Here is a 27,794-nt window from a genome sequence, read left to right on the forward strand (position 1 = left end):
CCATTACCACCAGATTTCTTTCTCAATTTCCAATCCACTGAATAACCTATCAACAAATAGCAGTTTTCTTTGGTATGGCCAGTAAAATTGAAAAATTCATATTTTTTCCCTTTGTAATACTCTTTTCCTTAATTCCTATTGACACTCATAGTAAGTTGATCTGATTTCCCAACCATCGTAGCTATACATGTGGAGTGTTGGATCTCATCCTCAATTAGCATTGCATATGCTTGGTTGAGTGCAGGAGTAGTTTCTTTTAGGAGAATTTGTCGTCGTGCTTGATCATAGAGATCATTCAAGCCACTTAAGAACTGTATCAGTCTCATTTATGACAAGTGATCCACGTAGTCTCTCGATCGAGGACAATCACAGCTAGGTGAGGGTGTGACAGCATCATATTCATTCTACAAGGTTTTCAATTTTGTGTAGTAGTGATATACAAAATCAATACCTTGTGAAAGCATGGTAATTTCCCTATGCAATTGATACACTCTCAGTCAATTGACCTTGTTAAATCGCTCTTTCAAATCAGCCCAAATTTCAGAGGCATTCATAGCATATACTATCCCATTAAGAAGTTCTTCACTAATTGTGTTCATTAACTATGATAGAACAATGGCATTGGATGTCTCCCATTGCTCATGCAGATCTTCTCTACATACGCCATAATTCTCACGTCCAGTCAATTTTATTAGGATCAATACAGCACTAGTAACATCTAAGGATCCAATGAATAGAGGATCATTTTGATCAATTTTGAGTGCCATTAGCTACTGCAATTTTGCTACGAGTAACTAGCTAGAGACCTTCTATGCAACTTAAAATGCAGCCTAGAAGCAACCAGTATCGATAGCTCTAATACCATGTGAAAACTATCTCAATCAGCTAGGACTCTATCAATGGAGCTTAGAAGAAAGAAGAGGAAGAACAATAGAGAATTTTATAACTGCTTCTAGTCTTTACAATGAGGAGCATATTCAGCCTTTTATAGATTGAGTTGTAGGAATAGCTAACTTGTTCTAGAACATTCTTGTGTGCCAGCTCATTACACACTCAAACTCCACTAATAACCTACTAATTATCAATCAGCCAACTCATCTAACTAACTGAGCGACAAACTTATCTGGCTAGTCAGTTCAGTAGTGCTGCAGTGAATTAATAAAACAAAAAATGAATGAATGGAGCAGTAAAATAGCATAATGAAACATAATCCTCAACAACAACTAGCAACAGTAGTTAACAAAGTGATGATCGATGATGGTAATTGTAAGATGAATTATGTGGTTGTGTGGAAGAGGTTTGATGATAATTAAAAGTGAAAGAATCTCATCGCACGTCACATGAAATTAAATGCAATAATTAGTTGAAAAGTAAACTTCAGGCATTTAATATACTCTTTATAGTGATGGTAATTATGGTCCAAAGTATAAGTATTTATGAAAATTTTCTACTATTATTTTTGACTGAATCCACGATTTGTGGTGGTAAAAGTAAGAACCAACATCTGTTGCATTAAAGTGGAAATTTGATTGTTGAATATTCAATTTCTTATATAAGCAATTAGCATGTAATATGATCAAATAACTAGGAGAATGAATGTACCAATTATATGACAACTATAATTTTTGAATTATTTGTCATGTGCAACAAATGCTTTCTAAAAGAGGATTATAGAAAAAAGTTTGATAGTGATTAGTGGGCCAAACAGGCATTTGGATCTTTTGGAAGAGAATATGTCAAATCACATAAAAAGAATCTAATCTTACAACAGGCCATGCTCTTCATTTATATTTGATTCATATTATCTGCCTTTGACAATTTTGGCAGGCTCTTTAAAAATAAATACTATAATAACCTTACTCATAAAACTAGTTGTTAGACTAACCTTTATCTCTCTTCAACGTCTCACTTGATTAATACTCCAATAATTAAATTGAAATGTTGATGATAAACTTGGAAGATAATCGAAAGTAAATGACTTCTTATTTTCTTGGAGCAAATTTACTTTGTCAAAACAACTAATATTTGGGACCGAAAGGAGTTTATGGTCAGCTATAATCATGCATCCACTATTAAAATAAATACAGCTTGGTGGATGAAGCAACTCTATATCAACAAGATTTAGAGAAGGTGTTTTGGAACATACACGACTATCTGTTCCACTGATGTGTAATACTGATAGGAGTACACATTCAACTAGTTAGTAGCATACTGCTGAGTTAGCTATATAAGTTGTTAGAGGTTGTTAGACAATGATTAGTGAGTGGCAATGAGCTGTCAAATAGAGTGTTCTAGAAGAAAGATAGCTATTAGATATTTTGTTGCCTATATAAGGCACAACAATCTGATTGTAACACATAAGTTTTGAAGCAATTATAATTTTTTATGTTTCTCCTCTTCTTAGCTCCATCAATGGAGTCTTAGCAAGTGTTTTCACATGGTATCAAAGCCACGAGTTCTACATTAAGTGTGTGTTTTCGATCACATTTCACTAAGTTTTCTGCGCATTTTGGATCTCTGTCTTCAGCTCTTTTTCGCAATTTCGACCTATATTACAGTTGCATTCTATCAATCATGGCACCTAAAATCGATCAAAGTGATCCACTTTTCATTGGTACATCTGAGAGCTCCAGTGTTGTATTTGTTTCAATCAAGTTAACTGGTTCAAAAAATTATAGTTTATGGAGTCGATCGATGCGTATTGCTCTCTTAGGAAAGAGGAATTTTGGATTTGTCACTGGTGCCTGCAACAAGGAATCATATAGAGAGGAGCTTCATGAGCAGTGGGAACTTTCCTGGATTATGAACACTGTGAGTGAGAGTCTGTTATCTGGCATTGTTTATGCCAGGAATGCTTGTGCAGTTTGGGAGGATTTGAATGAGAGGTATGACAAGGTGAATCGTATGCGTATATACCAGTTGCATCGCGAAATTAATATGCACTCTCAAGATACAGATTCAATCTCAGCCTATTTTACCAAATTGAAGAGTTTATGGAGTGAGTATGATGTACTAGTGCCAAATCCTAGTTGTGCTTGTCCTACATCTAGAGAGTACTCAGATCATATGTGTCAACTTAGACTTTTATAGTTTTTAAGCGACCTGAATGAGTCCTATGACCAAGCTAGAAGACAGATATTGCTCAAAAGAGTGACTCCTACTCTCAATCAAGTTTATGCTATGCTCATAGAGGATGAAATCCAATATTCAGCATGTATGATGACTGTGAATGATAGATCAGAACCACGTGCTATGCAAGTGAATCGAAATTATGTTTTTGGACAAAGCAACTCTAACTATAAAGGCAGAAAGTGTGATTATTGCCATCTATTGGGTCATACCAAGGAAACTTGCTATAAGTTGGTAGGGTATCCAAATGACTGGAAGAACAGGAAGAAACAAAGCTAGAACTCTAATTTCAGATCATAGTATACTGGCAGTAACAACTTTGTAAACACTGATCACAGGTCTATTTCTCAGGCTTCAACTATGGTAGCTGGTCAAGTTGATGCTGATAGTTCTAGTCATGAAGTAACTCCCACACCAAAGGCCAAGCCTTACACATTCACTGAGGAAGAGTACACTCAGATTATAACTATGCTGAACAAAGACACAACAGATATGAAACAAGTCAATACGATAGGTATTACTACTTATTTCTTGTCTAAAGCATGTTCTGACAGTTAGATTGTAGACTCAAGTGCTACACATCATGTGTTTGCACATAGACACTTGTTCAAAGGAGGTACCAGATTAGACTCCAAGCATGTGGATAAGTTGCACCTTCCAACAGGTGATGAAGTTACAATCTCACACACAGGAGAAGCTCACATCTTTGCAGATGATGTGATCAAAGATGTTCTACATGTTCCAGACTTCAAACTCAATTTATTGTCTGTTGCCAAGATAACCAAAGAACTTTTATGTTTTGTATCCTTTTATCCTGATTTTTGTATCTTTCAGGACCTCTTTAATGGCAAGGTAAACGGGATTGGTAGACAAGATGGTGGACTATATGTTCTTAAAGGTGCTAGTCAGTCAAGATCAGAAGCCAGCAGATTTATTGCAGAAGTCTCCACTTCCAGTTACATCTTATGGCACCAAAGACTTGGATACCCTGTTGCTCAGGTTCTCAAGTGTTTAGACATTATGAAGAATCCTAGTGATGCAAACATGTTGAATAAATGTTCTGTGTGTCCACTAGCTAAACAGACAAGATTGTTATTTCCTTTAAGTACTACTAGATGCTCTACATGTTTTGAGCTTGTACACATGAATTTGTGGGGTCCATATAAAACTTCTACTTTTGACAATAAGTATTACTTCTTGACTATGGTAGATGACCATAATAGATACACTTAGGTGCACCTGTTGCAGTTAAAGTCTGATGCCATAGTGGCTATTAAGAAATTTGTTTCCATGATTAAAACTCAGTTTGGCATAATGGTAAAAACCATTAGATCTGATAATGGCACTAAATTTATCTACTCTCAATGTAAGACATTGTTCCAGTCCCTGGGCATACTACATCAGACCAGCTATCCTCATACTCCTCAATAGAATAAAGTTATGGAGAGGAAGCATAGACACATATTAAAAATAGCTAGAGCCCTCAAGTTTCAGTCTAACTTGCCCATTAAGTATTAGGGACTATGTGTAAAGGTTGCAGTATATCTAATGTATCTAATGAATAGGTTACCATCTTTTATTCTAAGTGGTAAGAGCCCATTTCAGTTAATGTTTTTCAAGGATCCCAAGTTGTCAGGGTATTTGGATGTTTGTGTTATGTCACTATCCTCCCAAGAGGTGATAAGTTCACAGAAAGGGCCAAACCTGCAGTCTTGGTGGGATATTCAAAATCTCAGAAGGGGTATTTACTGCTGGATATCACCTCAAAGAAACTATTAGTCAGTAGAGATGTTGTGTTTCATAAAGATATATTTTCTTTTGCTTCCTCACCAGCACAAAACACACAAGCTTCCACATCTGGAGAAAATATTACTGACTTTTTGATTCCCACAGATGAAGAAATATTTCATGAAACAAATACTGAGAGTGTTACTGAAGGAGCTCCAATTGAGGAGGATGACATTTCTGATGCTGAAGTTCCTGGTGCAGCTTCACCTGGCACCACTCATGAAGAAACATGTCAAGATAATTGTTCCCTGCCTCAACCCTCTTCCAGTAGACCTGCAAGAACAAGCAAACCACCAGTGTGGATGCATGATTATGTTGATACTTCTAGAAATTAGAGATGCAAATATCCATTAGCCAACAGCTTGTCTTATAAAAATCTGAGTCCTACTTATCAATGTTATTTATCTAAATTCTCCACTTTAACTGAGCCTCAGCATTATAAATAGGTTGTAAAAGATGAAAGGTGGGTGGAAGCTATGAAATCAGAGGTTCAAGCCTTGGAAGCTAACAACACATGGGTCATTATTGATCTACCTAAAGGGAAGAATACTGTTGGTTCCAAGTGGATATACAAAATCAAATATCTTGCCAATGGTGAAGTGGAGAGGTTCAAAGCAAGGTTAGTGGCCAAAGATATAGCCAACAAAAAGGGTTGGACTATCATGAAACCTTCTCACCAGTGGCTAAGATGGTTACAGTCAGATGTGTTATTACACAAGCTGCATCTAAAGGTTAGAATCTTTATCAAATGGATGTGCATAATGCATTCCTCCAGGGGGATCTTGAGGAGGAATTTTACATGGAAATTCCTGAAGGATTTATAAGACAAGGGGAGCACAAGGTGTGTAAGTTGATCAAATCCTTGTATGGTCTTAAGAAAGCCTCCAGGCAGTGGAATATTAAGCTTACTCATGCCTTACTTGATGCTAGTTTTACTCAAAGTGCACATGATTATTCCCTATTCACCCTCCATCAAGCTAATGATACTGTTATAGTTCTTGTTTATGTTGATGATTTACTAATCACTAGAAGTAGTGCCTCCTTGATCAATTCTACCAAAATCAAGTTGCATCAGTAGTTTAAGATGAAAGACTTGGGGGATCTCAAGTATTTTTTGGGTATTAAAGTTTTAAGATCAACATCAGGGATTATTCTGAACCAAAGAAAGTATATTCTAGAGTTGATTGCTGAAACAGGTCTTAGTGGTGCTAAGCCTGTTACTACTCCCTTAGATTCTAATGCCAGTCTCACCTCTATTGAGTATGACCAAGCAATAGGTGCACAAGGTGATGAACTGTTGTCTAACATTTCCTCTTACTAAAGACTTGTTGGGAAGCTTATGTATGCCACTATTACAAGGCCAGACATTAACTTTGCTTTCCAAACTCTCAGCCAATTCATCCAGCATCCCAAGAAGTCTCACTGAGAAGCAGCTACTAGGGTAGTCAAGTACCTAAGAAATTCTGTTGGCTAATGTGTCTGGTTAAAGGCTGAACCTGCTAATACTTTGACTTGTTGGTGTGACTCTGATTGGGCTGCTTGTCTAAACACCAGAAGATCAGTTACTGGTTATGCTATTCACTTTGGTTAATCACTCATATCATGGAAGTCCAAGAAGCAGCACACTATTTCCAGGAGTTCTGCTGAAGCTGAGTACAGAAGCATGGCTACAGCAGTTGCAGAACTCACTTGGCTGGTTGGATTGTTTTAGGAACTTAAGGTCCCTATCAACCTCCCCATTTCAGTTTATAGTGACAGTAATTCAGCCATTCAACTGGCCAACAACCTTGTGTTCCATGAGAGAACCAAACATATTGAGATTGACTGTCATTTCATTAGGGACAAAATCAAAGATGGATTGATTAAGGCTCTACATGTTCAGTCTACTGATCAACTTGCTGATTTGCTTACCAAGGGCCTAAGTCTTGCTCAACATGCCCACTTACTTAGCTAGCTTGGTGTGCTAAATGTTCTGCACCCTGCAGCTTGAGGGGGAGTGTTTTGGAACATACACGACTACATGTTCCACTGATGTGTAATATTGATAGGAGTAGACATTCAACTAGTTAGTAGCATACTGCTGAGTCAGTTATATAAGTTGTTAGAGGTTGTTAGACAATGATTAGTGAGTGGCAATGAGCTATCAAATAGAGTGTTCTAGAAGAAAGGTAGTTATTAGATATTTTGTTGCCTATATAAGGCACAACAATCTGATTGTAACACATAAGTTTTGAAGCAGTTATAATTTTTTATCTTTCTCCTCTTCTTAGCTCCATCAGTGGAGTCTTAGCAAGTGTTTTCACAGAAGGGTCGTACCCAAAGGGTGTAATTTGGGGTATGTAGTTAGTCTACTCTCACACAAGCATTAGTGATTGATTCCAACCGCTCTAACACATGACCTACATATCAACAAAATTTAGAGAAGGGTCGCGCCCCAAAGTGTGTAATGTCGGTAGCCTATGCTCACACAAGCATTACTGACTGATTCCACAGCTCGAACACAGTGACCTATTGGTCATACAAAGTCAACTCTATCATTTCTCCAAGACTCTTTATTCCTTATCCACTTTTATGTGACTAATATTGAAGCAAATATCTTCAATCAAAACAAAAAATGTCTCTTCTTTCCATTCTCTTCATTTCTCTGTGCATGATATTATCCAACTTCAGTAACATTAGTGAGGCAAAAACATTCTCATTTAAGGAAACAACTATAGATGATATTCAAATAGCTTTCAAGCAAAACAAACTTACCTCAAGACAACTTGTTGAGTTCTATCTAAGTGAAATCCAGAAAGCTAATCCAATTCTTAAAGGGATCTTAGAAGTGAATCCAGATGCATTCTTTCTTGCAGATAAAGCTGATCAAGAACGAAAATCGGGGGCGCTACTGTCCAGCAGGCTACATGGTATACCAGTTCTTGTCAAGGACAACATTGCAACAAAAGATAAGCTTAACACAACAGCAGGATCATTAGCACTTGTTGGATCCATTGTGCCACTAGATGCTGGTGTGGTCAAGAAGTTGAGGAATGCTGGTGCTATCATACTTGGCAAGGCAACTATGACTGAGTGGGCTGCTTCTAGATCTTCAACGATGCCTAATGGTTGGAATGGAAGACTTGGCCAAGCTCTGGTGAGTCATATTTAATAATATATATAGTTTGATTCGCCATGGGTGATAAATGTGCGGGTTGGGTCAAGTCAAAAAATAGTCATAACTCAAGTCGTTTAACGTGGATAGTTTAGCCGGTTAGTAAAAATAGATTTATTTTGCAACCTTTGTGATTAGTTAAGATTCAAAAGACAGGAATGAAAGAGAAACAAAGATTTAAAGTAGTATATGATCTGGAAAAAAACTACTCCCTCTGTTTTAGTTTGTTTTTATTACTTTTCTTTTTGGTCTGTTTCAATAAGATCTCCTTTTTTTTATAACTCTTTAATTTCAACTTTTTTATGACATGTTTATGATCATGAGATTAAAGGACATTTTGGTACATTATTTGAGGGGGAAAAGGACATGAGCTGACCTTTTTAAAAAAAAAATGGCCCATAATTGAAAAGGTTGACAACCTTAGCCAGTCGGCCCAATTTAATTCCTCTTTTTAGCCATTTGGCCCAATTGGGAACATGCAGTTTCTATACTCAATTGATACACTTTTATACCACATTGATACACTTTTATATTATATTGAGACACTTTAAAAAAAAAAAAAAAAATTTATGCAAGTACATGCAGTCCATATACCAATTGATACTCTTTTATACCATATTGATACACTTTGATACCGCATTGATATACTTTTATACTAGATTGATACACTTTTATACCACGTTGATACAGTATATATACTACATAAATACACCTTTTACAGAGAAAATTTGTGCAAGCATATATAGTAATTCGTTATTCGTGAATTTTTTAACTTCACCTAAAATTTTGTGAAAATTTGTGCAAGCATATACAAAATTTATTAAACCTTGTACCCTTACTATCCAAACATTCAATAATTTTTTTAATTCAAAAGAGAGAGAGCAGAAAAATAAATAAATCAAAGTGCCGCTATAGTGTTAACTCATATGAAAAGAGATAGAACAATTATGGGTGGACTTGTATTTCATATTTTTATTTTCGTGATCGCATCTACAAAAATAAATAGGTGGACAGACTTTTCTCAAAAAAAAAAATTAACAACATTAAAAGAGAGAAGAAAAAAAATAGTGAAAAACAAACAAAAAAAATAGGAAGAAAGAGAATGTAACCTATAAAATAATTGACATTAAAAATTAAACAATAAATAAGGAAAAGACAAAAAAAAAAAGGGATAGTCGCACAGAAAAGCTTAAATGGCTATCTATTGGAATTGCCAAATCAATGCCTATATCAGTGGAAATATTTTAGGCGAGGTGACATTTATGTCCTTTCCCCTTATTTGAGATCACAAGATTGGAGAATCTTCTTTACTTTCTTAAACGCCGTGCCACAAACAAATTTAGTGTATATACTACTTTAAGTTGGAGCAAAGGTAAAGCTACCTTCGTGTGACCTCACATTTGCGAGCCGTGGAATGAGTCACTGATGCTTGTGTCGGGGTAGATTACCTACATTGTACCCTCTTGGGATGTTGCTGGCCTTGACGGATTTTGCCTGGATGCAGAATGTTTCGTGCACCAGATTGCCTTTTTTTTTAAGAACAATTTGACTAAAAATGTATTTGGTGTTCTTACTCATGTTATTACAGAATCCTTATGTAGCAAGTGCTGATCCATCAGGGTCAAGCACTGGTTCTGCAACATCAGTAGCAGCAAACCTTGCAGCAGTAGCATTGGGGACAGAAACAGCAGGCTCCATTCTATCTCCATCCAATGCTAATTCAGTTGTTGGAATCAAACCAACTGTTGGCCTCACTAGCAGGGCAGGTGTTATCCCAATTTCACATAGGCAAGACACTGTTGGGTAAGTAAAAATTAATCGTCACAATTTATGTGACATAGTTTGACTTGGCATGTATTTTAAGAAAGAAAGGAAAGCCCTTGATTATCAACTGTAGATTGGTTGAAATTAAAACTATTTAGATTGAAAACCATAGTGTTGATATCGAAAGTCGTAAGCAGTGGCGGAGCCAGACTTTTGGTTAATGGTGTTTATATTTTTCCTTGGGCAAAGAACTGTTTAAAAAACAAAGAAAATAGAGCACTGCTGCACCTGCCAAGGTTTAAACCCGGGTTGTTGATGCGGAAATGCACACTCTTAACCACTAGAATGTTAGAGTGGGTAAAAGTCCCACATTGGTTGGGGAATGGACTAGTGGTTTGCTTATATGGACTTGGGTAATCCTCACCTCTTGAGCTAGCTTTTGAGGTTGAGTTAGGCCCAAGGTCCATTTCTTCACATAGACTATGCTTCTCTAGCTTATCAAGGGTGTGCAACAACATATATATAACCATAAATATCTATATTATATTTAACCTATATACTCGAAAAAAAATTCCGACGAAGGGTGTTCATCTGACCATCCTTCGTTGGCTGTGGCTCCGCCACTGGCGGTAAACCAGATACCTACTATATGTTAGCATGATGGACAACTCAAAGATCATGAATTAATAGTGAATATTGTATTATATTAATGTAATTATATATTGTAGTATATTCGTAATTATAGAGATATGATGTAGTAATCAAAGATATAGAATAGCAGATTATAAGGGATACAATAGCGGATTCAAAGGGATAGAGTAGGTGATGTGCACAAATTTGACACTATATGCCAAGCAGCAAGGAAGAAATGTAACGAAAGAGAGTCATTGAAACTAGCACATTGGAAGACCAATCAGCAAAAATAACCATGAGCGGCTACAATGTAATAAGTTTCTTCCTCTTGACAAAATATGCTAACTTCGCTAAAGGACTCATTTTTTGTGTTGGCTTTTGAAAGTTGAAAATTGTGGTTGTTATAGAATTGATGTGGCTATAGAAACATCTTATTAAGGGTTAAAACGAGAAATTTAGAGTAAAATTTCAGATATGGAAAAGTGTCATTCTTTTTGGATGGATGGAGTATTCTTTTTTCTCTTTGTGGAACTATATAATGCCAGAGTTTTGAACAGCTGCGAAAAATTTGATGATGCAAAATAGGACTACTTGTTTTTAGTATTAGATCCACAATTTAGACGTTGTAGGCTGCATTAGAGTAGCAAAAATGCAAGTACTTGGTAACAAACATGATCATAGAAGACATTGAAAATGTTTTCATACGATGCTTTTTTGTCGTAGAACAGGCCAATCTGCAGGACAGTATCTGATGCTGTTGAGGTTCTTGATGCCATTGTTGGCTTTGATCGAGATGATTTTCCAGCAACTAAAAAGTCTTCCACTTACATTCCACATGGTGGATACCGGCAATTTCTTAAGGCTGATGGGCTCAAAGATAAAAGACTAGGTATTTCAAAGGACCTTTTTGGTTCCAATGATATCAAGACGTACCAACAGCATTTTAACACCTTGAGGTAATCCTTTTCACTTGTACTTATATTTCTATAGTTTAGTTTTACTCATTATTAGACCGTGCACTTTATGTGCTTGGCCGGTCCTGTATAGCCGGCGGTGAGTGTAGGCTCAACTTGATAGGCGTATGGGAGGGCCCTCACGATTTCACTAGTTTCAGCTAGGTTCTCTCTCTAGACCTTATATAAAGGCATAGTACATAGATCGACACTTTAACTTGACCTCAAGTGGCAACTAAACACTCCAACTTTTAATATGCACATCCAGACACCTCAACTAGTCTCTTCATTGCGTCAGTTAAACACTCTAACTTTCAAAATGATAGACACCTCCAAAATTTATGTGTCACGTCTGAACACTTTAACTTACAAAATGATAGACAACTCCAAAATTCATGTGTCACGTCAGTGTCTAGTGTCCACGAAACACAGTGGGGACAAGTTGGAGTGTTTAGTTCCCAGTTGAGACCAAGTTCCGGTGTCTAGATGTGCACTCTCAAAGCTTGAGTGCCTACTTGCCAGTTGAGACCAAGTTTGAGTGCATGCTTATGTATTATGCCTTATACAAGCACATTGTCAGAGTTATCTCATAACCTCTGGTGCGTGATTGTTGTCAATGGTAATTATTTTGTGTCCAAATATCATGTTTGATTTTGATTTATTATGTTAATCCTATAAGAGATGCATCTTTTTTTCTTGGAAATATTTGAAGGCAAAAAGGAGCAGTATTAGTTGACAACCTGGAAATACCTAACATCGACTTGGTCCAAGATGCTCTTGTTGTTGCTCAACGCATAGCACTTTCTGCTGAATCCAAGATGAACCTAAATGCATATCTTAAAAAGTTAGTCTACACTCGAGTCCGATCCTTGGCAGATGTTATTGCCTTCAACAAGGTTTCAGCTTCGGTAAGTATTAGTCAATCAATTAACTGCACCTCGATATTAGAAAATTAAGTTGAGATCAGTTATACAATGTTGTAACCATTCCTGTCATATTTGGGCTGAAGTCATTCCAGTACTACTTTGTTCATAAATAATTTTTAACAATATGTTCATATTGGTTTGCAGTACATTATTGCAGGAATTCAAAGCTTTCACTTGTTAATTGAAATTAGCTGAACTACATGTCTGTAGAAGTAGAATCGAAGTATATCTGTTTTTCATTCTTTTTAGGGAACTTTACATAAATAGTTGGCTGGATTCACTGCTTATCGTTCCTCGCCGATATACAGATTATACACGGTTATACACATGTTATACGTGGATTATACACATATTATACATCCGCAAGCAATATTTAGTTTAAGAGGTTGGATGTGCGGCCATCTAAGTTGATTTTTCTTCTTTCCTTTTATATATCACTGTAGGAAAAAGTCAAAGAATATGGTCAAGACATAATGGAGGCAGCTGAGAAGACGAATGGAATAGGGAAATTGGAAAGGGAGGCACTGAGCAACATAACAAAAGCATGCAAATACGGGTTCGAGAAGATGATGAAGGAAAAGGCGTTAGACGCATTGATGTCACCTGGTGCTGACATTGCTGATCTTCTCGCGATCGGAGGTTATCCAGGGATCAATGTACCTGCTGGTTATGATAAAAGTGGAGTTCCATTCGGAATTTCCTTCGGAGGACTAAAGGGATCTGAGCCAACACTCATTGAGATTGCATATGGCTTTGAACAAGCAACTCATATCAGAAAGTCCCCTCCTTCACATCCTCGTTGGGATTACATATCCAATTCAATCTAGAATGTATGCACATCCGAAATGATTTGTTAATTATCAAGTACAACGTTCCAGAGCAAAATGTTGATAAAAGGAACAAAAAATCATAAAATAACGTTGATGAACTTTTATATCTTCGAGTCATTCTAGTTAATATCTAGCAAGTCATACCTTCGAGAATTATTATGTTATCCATCTTTCTCTTAATCCGACAAAAACAATAGTAGTCCAATTGAGATGTGATACTTCTATCTGCTCGCTGTGTTGATGCTCATGTAGTTTGTAACCTCTCACAGTGTCTTATTTTACCGACTGTTATGCCTAAAAGAATTTCTTGTTTAGCCTCTTATCATGGTGTGATAGTTAGTTGTCAAATAAAGATGTATTCTGCTTGTCGATCTTTGGTTGAGGACATGAATTCAGTTCTTTTTTGCTTTCTTGTTAAAGAAGGGCCGCACCCCAAAGTGTGTAATGTAGGTAGTCTACCCTCACACAAGCATTACTGAATGATTCCACCGCTCGAACACGTGATCTATAAGTCATAAACAAACAACTCTTTTATCATTTCTCCAAGACTCTTTATTCCCTATCCATTTTTATGTGACTAATATTGAAGTAGATAGCTTCAACCACTTTGACAACAAAAAATGTCTCTTTTTTCCATTCTCTTCATTTCTCTGTGCATGATATTATCCATCTTCAGTAACAAATCTGAGGCGAAAACATTCTCATTTAAGGAAGCAAGTATAGATGATATTCACATAGCTTTCAAGCAAAACAGACTTACCTCAAGACAACTTGTTGAGTTCTATCTAAGTGAAAGCCAGAAAGCTAATCCAATTCTTAAAGGGATCATAGAAGTGAATCCAGATGCACTTTTTCTTGCAGATAGAGCTGATCAAGAACGAAAATCGGGGGTGCCACTGTCCAGCAGGCTACATGGTATACCAGTTCTTGTCAAGGACAACATTGCAACAAAAGATAAACTTAACACAACAGCAGGATCACTAGCACTTGTTGGGTCCATTGTGCCATCACTAGCACTTGTTGGGTCCATTGTGCCACAAGATGCTGGTGTGGTCAAGAAGTTGAGGAATGCTAGTGCTATCATACTTGGCAAGGCAACTATGACTGAATGGGCTGCTTTTAGAACTGAGAATATCCCTAGTGGTTGGAATGGCAGACTTGGTCAAGCTCTGGTGAGTCATTGGTAAAAAAATTTTAAGTTATATATGTTGATGGACGGTATAAGAAATTTTATACCACTAGTGAATTATAACATGTGATTGTCAGTAAATTAGCGCTTGACTAATAAGATAGGAAGAGTCTCTCTGCAGTTCCAGCTCCGTATCAAGGTCACTATCATCAATATCGATGCTTGTTTGGTAAAGTCTCGTTCTTTATTGATTGAGAAAAAATGATTCCCCTAAATACAGCTTAACTAAGTCAAGCATGTAAGAGTAATGAAGAAGTAATTCAAGTCCCGAAACAGGTCATAACTCAAGTCGTTAAACTTATAGATTGAGAAAATTAGTGAAAAAAAATGATGATACCGCCTCTATGATATTAGTTAAGATGCAAAATATAAAAATGAAAGACAAACAAAGATTTGAAGAAGCCTATAATAGTATTAAACACTATATACTACTTTAAGTTTGAGCAATGGTAAAGTTGTTTCTGTGTGACTTATAGGTCACATGTTTGAGCTGGGGAATCAACCACTAGGCTTACGTCAGGGCAAACTGCCTATGCACACCCCCTCGTGGCTGCCTTTTTTGATAATTTGACTAAAAAGAGTTTAATAACCTGGTGTTTTTTACTCATCATGTTGTTACAGAATCCTTATGTAGCAAGTGCTGATCCATCAGGTTCAAGCACTGGTTCTGCAACATCAGTAGCAGCAAACCTTGCAGCAGTAGCATTGGGGACAGAAACAGCAGGATCCATTCTATATCCAGCCAATTCTAATTCAGTTGTTGGAGTCAAACCAACTGTTGAACTCACTAACAGGGCAGGTGTTATCCCAATTTCACAATTGCAAGACACTGTTGGGTACGTAAAAGTTCAGACTTTAGATCTTCTGAATGTTTTTCTCCTCTAGTAGTACTCTCGACACAATGTATGTAACATAGTTTGACTTGGTGCATACTTTAAGAAAGAAGGGGAAGTTCATGTATTAATTACTCGATCTTTGAATATCAACTATAGATTGGTTGTAACTGAAACTACTTAGACTGAAAGTTGTAGTGTTGACACCTAAAGCGGTAAACCTAATATCAGCTAGATGTCAAGCAGCAAGGAAGAAGTGTAATGAACGAGAGTCGTTAAATTAGCATATTGGAAGATCAATCGGCAAAAATAACTGTGCGCAGCTACAATATTATGACTTTCTTCCTCTACACAGAATGTTTAACCTTCATTAGAGTCATTTTTTGTGTTGGCTTTTGAAACTCTTATTAAGGGTAAAACGACAAATTTAGAGTAAAACTCCGGATATAGAAATGTGTCATTCATTTTGGAACAGACTAGCTGATAGAAAATAGCTCACATAAACTAGAACTAGAATGGATGGAGTTTTCGATCTTTTTTCTCTTTGCAGAACTGTTTAATGCTAGATTTTTGAACAATAGTGAAAATTGATGGTGCAAAATAGGATTACTTATTAGATCCTGAATTTAGACATTGTAGGTTTGTTAGAGATGCAACGAACTTGGTAACAAACATGAACATAGAAGACATTCGAAATCTCTTCACACAATGTGTTTTTTTGCATAGAACAGACCAATCTGCAGGACAGTATCTCATGCTGTTGAGGTTCTTGATGTCATTGTTGGCATCGATCGAGATGATTTTCCAGCTACTAAAAAGGCTTCTACTTACATTCCACATGGTGGATACCGGCAATTTCTTAAGGCTGATGAGCTCAAACATAAAAGACTAGGTATTTTAAAGGACCTTTTTGGTTCCAATGATATCAAAGCTTGCCAACACCATTTCAACACCTTGAGGTAATCTTTCCGTTTTCGTCTGCATTTCTCAAAGATAAAAGACTAGTCTCAACTGAAAAGTAAACACTCCATATTAGGGAGTGCACATCTAAACACCTCTACTCATTCTCGTTGTGTTTCATGGACACCCGATGCTGATGTGTCACATAAATTTTGGAGGCTTCTAGATGATCATTTTGTTAGTTGAAGTGTTCAACTAACACAATGGAGATTAATTGAGGTGTCTAGATGTGCATGCTCTAAGTTAAAGTGTTCAGGTGCCAGAAAGTTAAGATGTTTATCTATGTTTTATGCCTTTCTCAGGTTTAGTTTTACTTAATTTCCTAATAGAGAGCCTTTTTTCTGGAAAGGCAAAAAGGAGCAGTATTAGTTGACAACGTCGAAGTACCTAACATCAACTTGGTCTACAGTGCTATTGTTAATGCTCAAGACATAGCACTTTTTGCTGAATTCAAGATGGACCTAAATGCATATCTTAAGAAGCTAGTTCACACTCAAGTCCGATCCTTGGCAGATGTCATAGCCTTTAACAAGATTTCAGCTTCGGTAAGTGCTAGTCGATCTCAATTAACTGCACCTTGATATCAGACAAAGTTGATATTAGTTATAGGAATCGATGTAATCATTCTGTCATATTCACGCCAAAGCCACTCCATTACTACTTTATTCATAAATAATTTGTTAACAGTATGTTCATATTCGTTTGTAGTACATTATTGCAGGAACTAAAAGCTTTCACTTGTAAATTGAAATTAGCTGAACTATGTATGTCACTAGAAGTAGAATCGAGATATATCTGTTTTCATTCTTTTTAGGGATGTTTAAAGTAGCTGGACGGATGCACTGTTTACTGTTCTTTTCCGGTTAACATAAATTACACACCGTTATTCACATATCATACATACATATATTATACATCCACGGGCTATTTCTAGTTTAAGCGATTGAAAAAAAAAAGGGCAGCCCGGTGCACCAAAGCTACCGCTATGCGCGGTGTCCGAGGAAGGGCCCCACTACAAGGGCGTATCGTACGCAGTCTTACCTTGCATTTCTGCCAGAGGCTGTTTCCAAGGCTTGAACCCATGACCTCCTGGTCACATGGCAGCAACTTTACCGGTTACTCCAAGGCTCCCCTTCTTAGTTTAAGCGATTGGTTCTTCTTATATATTATTGTAGGAAAAGTTCAAAGAATATGGTCAAGGCATAATGATGGCAGCTGAGAAGACGAATGCAATAGGGAAATTGGAAAGGGAGGCACTGAGGAACATAACAAAAGTATGCAAATACAAGTTTGAGAAGATGATAAAAGTTAATAAGCTAGACGCGTTGATGTCACCTGGTGCAGACATTGCTAGTCTTCTCGCGGTCGAAGGTTATCCAGGGATCAATGTACCTGCTGGTTATGATAAAAGTGGAGTTCCCGTTGGAATTTCCTTTGGAGGACTGAAGGGTTCAGAGCCAACACTCATCGAGATTGCATATGGTTTTGAACAAGCAACTCATATCAGGAAGCCCCCTCCTTCACATCCTCGATAAGAATTACATATTCGACTCGATCTAGAATGTATGCACATCCGAAATGATGTGTTCGTTATCAAGTACAGCATTCCAGAGCAAAATGTTGACAGACAAATAATCATATAGTAATATCGATGAACTTTTATATCTTCTGGCCACTCTAGTTAATATCTAGCAAGATTCATACTATTGAGAATTGTTATGTTATGGAAATGTGATTCTTGTTTCATGTTCACTGTCCTCAACTGCAACACATTACACATCTTCCTGATGCTCATGTAGTTAGTAACTTCTCCTAATTTCTTGTTTTACTGAAAATGTTATGCCCGAGGAATTTCATGTTTAGCCTCTATCTTCGCATCATAGCTAGTCGTCAATTACAGATGCATTCTGCTTATTGATGGTCAAAAATACACCTGAACTATCATTTTCGCGAGTTTCACACCCAACTATCGGTTGTTCTCTTTTTCCACCCCGAATTATCACCATCTATATATATTAAAATACACCTCATGAACTGTAAGTTGTTCCCTTTTCCTGCCTGAACGATGGTGATAGCTCGGATCGGAAAAGGGAACAACTGGTTATTGCAATGTGAAACTCGCGAAATATCAATAGTTCAGATGTGTTTTTGATCATTAACTCTTCTCGTTAATAATAAGCACAAATTAGACATATATCAGAACACCTTAGTATAAGTCATATGTTGTTTGTTTCTACCTACTGTTTCTTGTTATATCAGGATATTTTAGTTTATTTTATTTTTTCTTTCTTTTGTTCCTCTTTATTGCTTTTCCTTTTTTTTCTTTTTTAAAGACAAAACAAAAATAAAATGTGAATATAAAATACAATAGTAATTCCATTTCATACAATTTTGATTGTCAAGTCCTAAATTATAATGTGTGATTTATGAAAAAAATTATGGAAATAAAGTGAAAAGAAGAAGAAAGATGAGAAAGGGGAGGAAGAGATAATAATTTTAAGGGAATTATAAAACGGTTATTAAAGGAATATTTTTTACTTTTCAGAATTTTATTTTTAAATGGAAATTTCACATAAGTAAATTCTATTTTTTAAAAAAATAATTAAATAGGTTAAGTGTTATTAGTTTTGATGATTGACAAATTCATAGTTTGCAATCTGTTCCTTGAAGTTTTTGTTGTGACGACAAAGGCCTCTACGCATTATGGAACAAATTGGGCACACTTATCATTGTGACAATCAACTTTTCAGCTGACACATAATACAAAAGTTGGTGAAAAGTTGTTGCAATCTTTTTGCCTCAACCAATGAGTTTACATATAAAAATCCTGGAGGCAGGCAAGGAGTTTGCATATAAAAATCCTAGTGTCTTTACCTTTTGTACTCCTGCATTACTTACTGCATTTTCCTCTTAGTTCTTATTGCGTGTGTGATTCTGGGAACCAACCCACCCCCAATCCTTTCATTTGATATCAGAGCAGATTTTCCGTGATCAGGCTAACACGTTAAAAGGATCCAGAGAAATGAAGGCTTCACAAGCTACTTACACCTCAAAAATTAGTGAAACAGCTCGGATTGCAAAAAAGGTTCTCGAAGACTTGTATAGATCTGAAGAGGTGTCCAAAAAGGGGAAGCAGAAGGTCACCGAGAAGTGCAGCTGGAAACTGAGGCTGACAAAATCGCCAGTCAGATGCTTGCAGCTTGGTGGAATGATTCATCAAGTGATTCAAATGAGTTTGAACAAAAGAAAGACATTTCCTGTACGGCAATAAAAAATGGTGCGAGCCTCTGATGGACTTCCTGTGTTGATGGCAGACATAGACAAAAATGAAAGTAGACCTTCATCTCTCTTAGATATTAAAGAGAATATGAAGGATTACTCCCTCAACAAGCTAAGATCTCTTGCCTCTGCACTAATTGATTCCTTAAATGAGATAGCTGAAGATAAGGAAAATCTAAAGAATGCCACATCACCGGATCTACATTCAACTTATATATATATTGATTAGCATGTAGTAATGATCAATTAACTAGGAGAATAGACTTACCAATCATGACAATTATAATTTCTGAATTATTTGTCATTTGCAACATATGTTTTCCCTGAAAGAGTATTATAGAAAAAATAGTCTGATAGTGATTAGTGGACCCACAAAGGCATTTGGATTTTGGATCTTTTGGAAATAAATCTGTCAAATCACATTAAAAGCATCTTATCTTTCAACAGGCCATCCTCTCCATATATTATAATATTGATTCATATTATCTGTATTTAACAATTTTGGCACGCTATTTAAAAAATACTATCTTCGTCTCATTTTATCTGTTGTTATTTGATCGAGCATGGAATTTAAAAAAATAATTACTTACGTGAATTGTTGAGCTATTTATTAGTGTTTCAAAATAAGTGAATCATTGAACAATCAATTAATTTTTGAAAAGGTATTACAAGGTCAACTTTTTCTTTTTTTTGGGATAAAAATGAAAAGTTATGTTAAATTTATGTCTTTAATGTTTTTTCCTTAATCTGTGTGTCAAAATTCAACAATTCATTTATTATGAAACAGATGGAGTAATAATTTTGTAAAGTTTACAAAATTGTCTCTTTTATTGTTTAATTTTTAGTTGTTTTTTCTTAATAAGTAGGATCCACTAAGGATAAAATGACAATGATGTCATTAAATAATTACCAAATAAGAAAAAGTGATATTCTTTTTAAGACGAACTAAAAAAAAAAACACATAAAATGAGACTGAAGAAGTATATATTTAATAACCTTACTCATAAAAGTATTTGTTAGGCTAACCTTTGTCTCTCTTAAACGTCTCACTTGATTAATACTCCAATAATTGAATTGAAGTGTTGATGGTAAACTTGGAAGATGAAAATCGAAAGTAAATTTCTTATTTTCTTGGAACAAATTTACTTTGTCAAAACAACTAATATTTGGGATCGGAAGGAGTAGACCTTTATGGTCAGCTCTAATTATGCATCTCCACTATTACAAAAATATGCAGCTCGATGCATGAAACATCTCGGTATCAACAGAATTTAGAGATGTAAGGTAGGTAGTCTACCCTCACACAAGCATTAGTGACTGATTCCCTGCTTCAACACGTGACCTATATAATCAACAGAATTTAGAGAAGGGCAACACCCAAAAGTGTGTATGTAGGTAGTCTACCCTCGTACAATTGTTTCCGCAGCTCATGACGTATAAGTCATACAAAAACAACTCTATCATGACTCTTTATTCCTTATCCACTTTTTTGTGGCTAATGTTGACGTAAGTATCTTCAATCACTTTGACAACCAAAAATGTCTGTTCTTTCCACTCCCTTCATTTCTCAGTGCATGATATTATCCAACTACAGTAACATTACTGAGGCAAAAACATTCTCATTTAAGGAAACAACAATAGATGATATTCAAATAGCTTTCAAGCAAAACAAACTTACCTCAAGACGACTTGTTGAGCTCTATCTAAGTGAAATCCAGAAAGCTAATCCAATTATAAAAGGGATCATAGAAGTGAATCCAGATGCACTCTTTCTTGCAGATAAAGCTGATCAAGAACGAAAATCGGGGGCGCTACTGTCCAGCAGGCTACATGGTATACCAATTCTTGTCAAGGACAACATTGCAACAAAAGATAAGCTTAACACAACAGCAGGATCATTAGCACTTGTTGGATCCATTGTGCCACAAGATGCTGGTGTGGTCAAGAAGTTGAGAAATGCTGGTGCTATCATACTTGGCAAGGCAACTATGACTGAGTGGGCTGGTTCTAGATCTTCAAAGATGCCTGATGGTTGGAATGGAAGACTTGGACAAGCTCTGGTGAGTCATATGTTAATACTAATATATATAGTTTTGATTCATCATGGGTGGTAAATGTGCGGGTTGGGTCGAATTTGATCCACTCAAACAGGTCATGATGAGCCACATAATGGATCATAAGCTAAGCCGCCTCACATGGTCTAACCAAATTCACTATAATGGAGGGGAGTATAAGGAGGAGACGAAAGTCTCAATGACGTAAAAAACCACCAAAAACAACCCCACTAAAAATCACAAATATGGGTCGCACTGCGAACTTTTCAGATAAACAAAATTCCGGTCACAAACTCTAACAATCTCCACCTTGACACGAATTCTAATTCAGAACTCAAATCCGTTTCGAGAAAACTCTTTACCTCTTCCACAAAAGCCCCTAAGGTCATATTAGAGTTCGTGCCCTACTGATTACTTATTCTAGCCTAGCAGTTGCCTATTAATGGAACAGGTTAAAACCAATGATATTTACGTGGAAAACGCCCGGCTCAAAGAGGTATAAAAAACCACGACCTGTACCTCTCTACAGGATTTAATCCCAACTCCACTAAAACAGTTGAGCCTCAACAATCAATAAATTACAAGACTCTTGTAATCTAGGAATTAAACTCTAACTCATATTTCTACAAAAACACAACCCTTCCTCAAGGTGAGTGTTCCCAAGTCTTCGAGTTCCCAACTTGAAGACAATGCTCCTAACTCAGTTTATACTTCTCTGAGACTAGAAAACAATACAACTTAAGAGCCATTCTAATACATAATGTCTAAGACTCACGAACTCTAAATACTAGGAACAGGTTCAACTCAGGCTGCTTCAAGATTTGGAACTTCACTGCTAATTCGTTGATGTGCTGCTATCTTTGTAAGTGCGTGAGTGACGAAATTAGTTACTCCCTTGATATATAACAACTCTTCAAAGAGTCCTTCAAAGTCATTGGTTTTCTACCTTGCTTTGGACTCTTTAATTTAACAGAGTTTGTTGTCAACTCAAAGTCCGTCTTCTAGTACAACTCCTTGTATTGGTAAAACTCCTTCTTCAACTTGATCTCCTTGTTTGATTAAAACTCTTTCTCTTTTTTCTCTTCAGCTTATCAATAAATTGTTGTATTCAACTACAACTTCTTCTTTATCACACGTGATTACTCAATAGAACTTATCCATTCAAGCTTTGACGAACCTCATCTACTTCCCTTAGTGACTGTCTTCGTGTGATTGGACCAACTAAAGTAACATGATTTATTTATATATCAATCATCAGAACATCATTGATCTAACAGGGCACATCTTAACTGCTGACACCAACCAAGTCCAAGCAATGCTCAAACTTGGCACTTGGTAGTGTCTTGGTCATCATATCAACGGGGTTATCATAGATACTAATCTTGCTTACCACAATATCACCACGAGCAATAATCTCACACGCAAAATGGTACCGAACATCGATGTGCTTTGTCCTCTTATGAAACATCTGATCTTTTATAAGGAAGATAGCACTCTGGTTGTCGCAAAAGATCGTAATAATTTGTTAGTCTTTGCTAAGTTCACTAAACAGACCTTTCAACCAAATAGCTTCTTTGCAAGCCTTTGTAATATGTACTCTGCATCAGTAGTTGACAAGGCAACTGTAGTCTGTAAAGTAGCTTTCCAACTAATAGTACAACCACAAATGGTGAAAACATAGCCTATAAGGGATCTCCTTTTATCAAGGTCTCTTGCAAAATCAGAATCAACATACCCGATCACTCCATCTCTATATCGCCCATACTACAAACAAATATCGGCAGATTCATGCAAGTATTTGAAAATCCACTGAACTTCTTTCCAATGTTCTTTACCAGAATTTGCCATGTATCTGCTAACTGTACTAACGGTAGATGATACACCTGATCGGGAACACACCATCGCGTACATAAGAGATCCAACGGCACTAGAGTATGGAACTCAAGACATATAGTCACACTCATCATCTGTCTTTGAGGATAATGTAGCCGAGAGTTTGAAATGAGCTGTCAATAGAGTACTGACAGGTTTGGCATTTTGCATATTGAACCTGTGAAGCACTTTCTCAATATACCTTGTCTTATTCAGGTATAACTTACACTTCTCTCCATCCCTCAGAATTTCCATGCCAAGGATCTTCTTTGCTACTCCTAGATCCTTCTTCTCAAACTCCTTGCTGAGCTGGACTTTGACTTCTATTATCTCTCTCATATCCTTTGTTGCTATCAATATATCATCAACATACAAGAGAAGATACACGAATGAACCATCATTTACCTCCTTGAAATAGACACAACTATCATAACTACTGTCATAAAAGAGTCAAATCTCTTATACCACTATCTGGGCGACTGTTTTAAGCCATAAAGAGACTTTTTCAGCAAGCATACATAGTCTTCCTAGACTGAGACTACAAAACCCTCTGGTTGTTGCATATAGATGTCCTCCTCAAGTTCTCCATGTAAGAATGCAGTTTTAACATCCAACTGCTCAAGCTCAAGATTGTGCATGGCCACAATACCAACTAAGGCTCAAATCGAACTATGATTTACAACTGGAGAAAACACATCTGTGAAGTCAACACTTGGAACCTGACTGTAACCTTTAGCAACTAGTCTTGCTTTGTACCTAGCATTTTCAACTCCCGATGTTCCTTCTTTCTTTTTAAATACCCACTTGCAATGGACAACTTTCTTATCTTTAGGCAATCTAACCAGATCCCTTGTGTCATTCTTATGAAGTGATTCCATCTCCTCCTGCATAGCAATCATCCATCGGCCAGAATCATCACAACTAACTGCCTTTGAGTAAAAAGAAGGTTCTTCACCGGAATCAATACCTTCTGCTACATTCAATGCATAAGCAACCAATTCAGCTTCACCATACTTCTAAGGAGGTCTAATATCTCTCCTAGGCCTGTCTTTAGCAATAGAATATTGTGGCGCCACTGGTAGTGAAGAACAAATCACAAAATATCCCTCCGCTATCACCACAGACCCCACAAAAAATCACAAACATGGGTTGCACCGTGAACTTTTCAGGGCCGGATCAACAAAATTCGGGTCACAAACTCTAACATAACCCCTTTGGTCAAGTCAAAAAAAGGGGTCATAACTCAAGTCGTTTAACTCGGATAGTTGAGCAGGTTAGTAAAAATAGATTTATTTTGCAAAATTTGTGATTAGTTAAGATGCAAAAGATAGGAATGAAAGAGAAACAAAGATTTAAAGTAGTATATGATCTGGAAAAAAACTACTCCCTCTCTTTTAGTTTATTTGTCTTACTTTTGTTTTTCGTCCGTTACAATAAGATGTCTCCTTTTTCTGCTAACTCTTTAATTTCAACTTTTCCCATGACATGTTTATGGCCATAAGATTAAAGGACATTTTGGTACATTATTTGAGATCACAAGATTCGAGAATCTTTTTTACTTTCTTAGACACTGTGCCACAAATTGAAACGAAGTAAGTAGTATATAATACTTTAAGTTGGAGCAATGGTAAAGCTTTCTTCGTGTGACCTCACATTTTCGAGACGGCGAATGAGTCACTGATGCTTGTGTCAGGGTAGACTACCTACATCGTACCCTCTTAGGTTGTTGCTGGCATTGACGGATTCTACCTGAATGCAAAATATGCTTCGTTCACCAGATTGCCTTTTTTTTAGGACAATTTGACTAAAAAGAGTAATAATTTAGTGTTTTTACTCATGTTATTACAGAATCCTTATGTAGCAAGTGCTAATCCATCAGGATCAAGCACTGGTTCTGCAACATCAGTAGCAGCAAACCTTGCAGCGGTAGCATTGGGGACAGAAACAGCAGGCTCCATTCTATATCCAGCATATGCTAATTCAGTTGTTGGAATCAAACCAACTGTTGGCCTCACTAGCAGGGCAGGTGTTATCCCAATTTCACATAGGCAAGACACTGTTGGGTAAGTAAAAATTAATCGTCTCAATTTATGTGACATAGTTTGACTCGGCACGTACTTTAAGAAAGAAAGGAAAGCCCTTGACTATCAACTGTAGATTGGTTGAAATTGAAACTATTTAGATTGAAAGCCATAGTGTTGATACCTAAAGCAGTAAACCAGATACCTACTATATCCCAAGCCACAAGGAATAAGTGTAACGAAAGTGAGTCGTTGAAACTAGCATATCGGAAGTGTAATGAAATGTATCATTCTTTTTGGATGGATGGAGTATTCTTTTTTCTCTTTGTTGAACTATTTAATGCCAGAGTTTTGGACAGCTGCGAAAATTTGATGGTGCAAAATAGGACTACTTGTGTTTAGTATTAGATCCAGAATTTAGACGTTGTAGGCTGCATTAGAGAAGCAAAAATGTAAAGTACTTGGTACCAAACATGAAAATAGAAGACATTGAAAATGTTTTCATACGATGCTTTTTTGTCATAGAACAGGCCAATTTGCAGGACAGTATCTGATGCTGTTGAGGTTCTTGATGCCATCGTTGGCTTCGATCAAGATGATTTTCTAGCAACTAAAAAGGCTTCCACTTACATTCCTCATGGTGGATACCGGCAATTTCTTAAGGCTGATGGGCTTAAAGATAAAAGACTAGGTATTTCAAAGGACCTTTTTGGTTCCAACGAAATCAAGACTTCTCGACAGCATGTTAACACCTTAAGGTAATCCTTTTCATGTGTACTTACATTTCTATAGTTTAATTTTAGTCATTATTAGGTCGTGCACTTTATGTGCTTGGTGGTCCAGTATAGCGGTGCATGTAGGCTCAACTTGATAGGCGTAATGGGAGGGCCATCATGATTTCACTAGTTGCAGCTAGGTCCTCTCTCTAGACCTTATATGAAGGCATAATATATATATTGACACTTTAACTTGACCTCAACTCGTCTCTCCATTGTGTCAGTTGAACACTCTTAACTTACAAAATGATAGACACCTCCAAAATTTATGTGTCATGTCAGTGTCTAGTGTCCACAAAACACAGTGCGGACAAGTTGGAATGTTTAGTTGCCAGTTGAGACCAAGTTCAGATGTCTAGATGCACACTTGAGAAGTTTTGAGTGTTTATTTGTCAGTTGAGGCCAAGTTTGAGTGCATGCCACACATGTATTATGCCTTATACAGACACATTGTCAGAGTTATTCATAACCTTTGGTGTGTGGTTGCAATCTCATTGACAGGGCAATATTAAACAAAAGGTAATAGAGAGGAAGACCTAGTCTTTGATCAATCTGCATAATGGCTCAAATGGTACCTATCATGTTTGATTTTGATTTTATTATGTTAATACTATAAGAGATGCATCTTTTTTTCTTGGAAATATTTGAAGGAAAAAAGGAGCAGTATTAGTTGACAACCTCGAAATACCTAACATCGACTTGGTCCGAGATGCTCTTGTTGTTTCTCAAGGAATAGTACATTCTGCTGAATTCAAGATGAACCTAAATGCATATCTTAAAGAGTTAGTCTACACTCGAGTCCGATCCTTGGCAGATGTTATAGCCTTCAACAAGATTTCAGCTTCGGTAAGCATCAGTCGATCAGTTAACTGCACCTTGATATTAAACAATTAAGTTGAAATCAGTTATGCAATTCTGTAACCATTCCTGTCATATTCGGGCCAAAGTCATTCCAGTAGTACTTTGTTCATAAATAATTTTTAACAATATGTTCATATTGGTTTGCAGTACATTATTGCAGGAATTAAAAGCTTTCACTTGTTAATTGAAATTAGCTGAACTACATATGTCTGTAGAAGTAGAATCGAACTATATCTGTTTTTCATTCTTTTTAGGGATCTTTACAAAAATAGTTGGCCGGATTCACTGTTTATCGTTCATTGCCGATATACACAGATTATACACGGTTAGACACATGTTATATATCGATTATACACATATTATACATCCGCAAGCTATATTTTGTTTAAGAGGTTGGATCTGTGGTTATCTAAGTTGATTTTTCTTCTTTCTTTTTATAATCATTGTAGGAAAAAGTTGAAGAATATGGTCAAGACATAATGGTGGCAGCTGAGAAGACGAATGGTATAGGGAAATTGGAAAGGGAGGCTCTGTGGAACATAACAAAAGCATGCAAATACGGGTTCGAGAAGATGATGAAGGAAAAGGCGTTAGACGCATTGATATCACCTGGTGCTGACATTGCTCATCTTCTCGCGATAGGAGGTTATCCAGGGATCAATGTACCTGCTGGTTATGATAAAAATGGAGTTCCACTCGGAATCTTCTTTGGAGGACTAAAGGGTTCTGAGCCAACACTCATTGAGATTGCATATGGCTTTGAACAAGCAAC

The 27,794-nt window shown here is 36.6% G+C and overlaps 3 protein-coding genes across 3 annotated transcripts in view; all 3 read left to right on the forward strand.

Moving 5' to 3' along the window:
• The first annotated feature begins 7,181 nt into the window (after window positions 1-7,181).
• On the forward strand, window positions 7,182-13,401 carry LOC107847564 (probable amidase At4g34880). Its single transcript, XM_016691901.2, has 5 exons — window positions 7,182-8,053; window positions 9,660-9,874; window positions 11,197-11,424; window positions 12,134-12,329; window positions 12,791-13,401. Exons 1-5 carry the CDS (start codon window positions 7,532-7,534, stop codon window positions 13,172-13,174), a joined length of 1,545 nt encoding a protein of 514 aa, XP_016547387.2. The 5' UTR covers window positions 7,182-7,531; the 3' UTR covers window positions 13,175-13,401.
• A 359-nt stretch (window positions 13,402-13,760) lies between these two features.
• Window positions 13,761-17,830, forward strand: LOC107847565 (probable amidase At4g34880). The gene is made up of 5 exons (XM_047399241.1): window positions 13,761-14,349; window positions 14,988-15,202; window positions 15,931-16,158; window positions 16,509-16,704; window positions 17,335-17,830. The coding sequence occupies exons 1-5, from the start codon at window positions 13,798-13,800 to the stop codon at window positions 17,692-17,694; spliced, it is 1,551 nt and encodes a 516-aa protein (XP_047255197.1). The 5' UTR covers window positions 13,761-13,797; the 3' UTR covers window positions 17,695-17,830.
• Window positions 17,831-20,633: 2,803 nt separating this feature from the next.
• LOC107847563 (probable amidase At4g34880) overlaps window positions 20,634-27,794 on the forward strand; it is a 20,851-nt gene continuing 13,690 nt past the window's right edge. Inside the window, exons 1-6 of the mRNA XM_016691897.2 lie at window positions 20,634-21,498; window positions 25,213-25,427; window positions 25,916-26,143; window positions 26,663-26,680; window positions 26,812-27,007; window positions 27,472-27,789. Coding sequence (XP_016547383.2) covers window positions 20,977-21,498; window positions 25,213-25,427; window positions 25,916-26,143; window positions 26,663-26,680; window positions 26,812-27,007; window positions 27,472-27,789 — 1,497 coding nt within the window. The 5' untranslated portion in view covers window positions 20,634-20,976. The remainder of the gene's footprint in view (window positions 21,499-25,212; window positions 25,428-25,915; window positions 26,144-26,662; window positions 26,681-26,811; window positions 27,008-27,471; window positions 27,790-27,794) is intronic.

The sequence above is a fragment of the Capsicum annuum genome, chromosome 11 (assembly GCF_002878395.1).
Source record: "Capsicum annuum cultivar UCD-10X-F1 chromosome 11, UCD10Xv1.1, whole genome shotgun sequence".
In the NCBI taxonomy this organism is placed as follows: Eukaryota; Viridiplantae; Streptophyta; class Magnoliopsida; order Solanales; family Solanaceae; genus Capsicum; species Capsicum annuum.

Coding starts and splice junctions, on each gene's coding strand:
- LOC107847564 (XM_016691901.2), top strand. CDS start 7,532: ATGTCTCTTCTTTCCATTCTCTTCATTTCTCTGTGCATGATATTATCC. Junction 8,054..9,659: donor GAAGACTTGGCCAAGCTCTG/GTGAGTCATATT, acceptor ATGTTATTACAG/AATCCTTATGTAGCAAGTGC. Junction 12,330..12,790: donor TCAACAAGGTTTCAGCTTCG/GTAAGTATTAGT, acceptor ATATCACTGTAG/GAAAAAGTCAAAGAATATGG.
- LOC107847565 (XM_047399241.1), top strand. CDS start 13,798: ATGTCTCTTTTTTCCATTCTCTTCATTTCTCTGTGCATGATATTATCC. Junction 14,350..14,987: donor GCAGACTTGGTCAAGCTCTG/GTGAGTCATTGG, acceptor ATGTTGTTACAG/AATCCTTATGTAGCAAGTGC. Junction 15,203..15,930: donor CAATTGCAAGACACTGTTGG/GTACGTAAAAGT, acceptor TGCATAGAACAG/ACCAATCTGCAGGACAGTAT.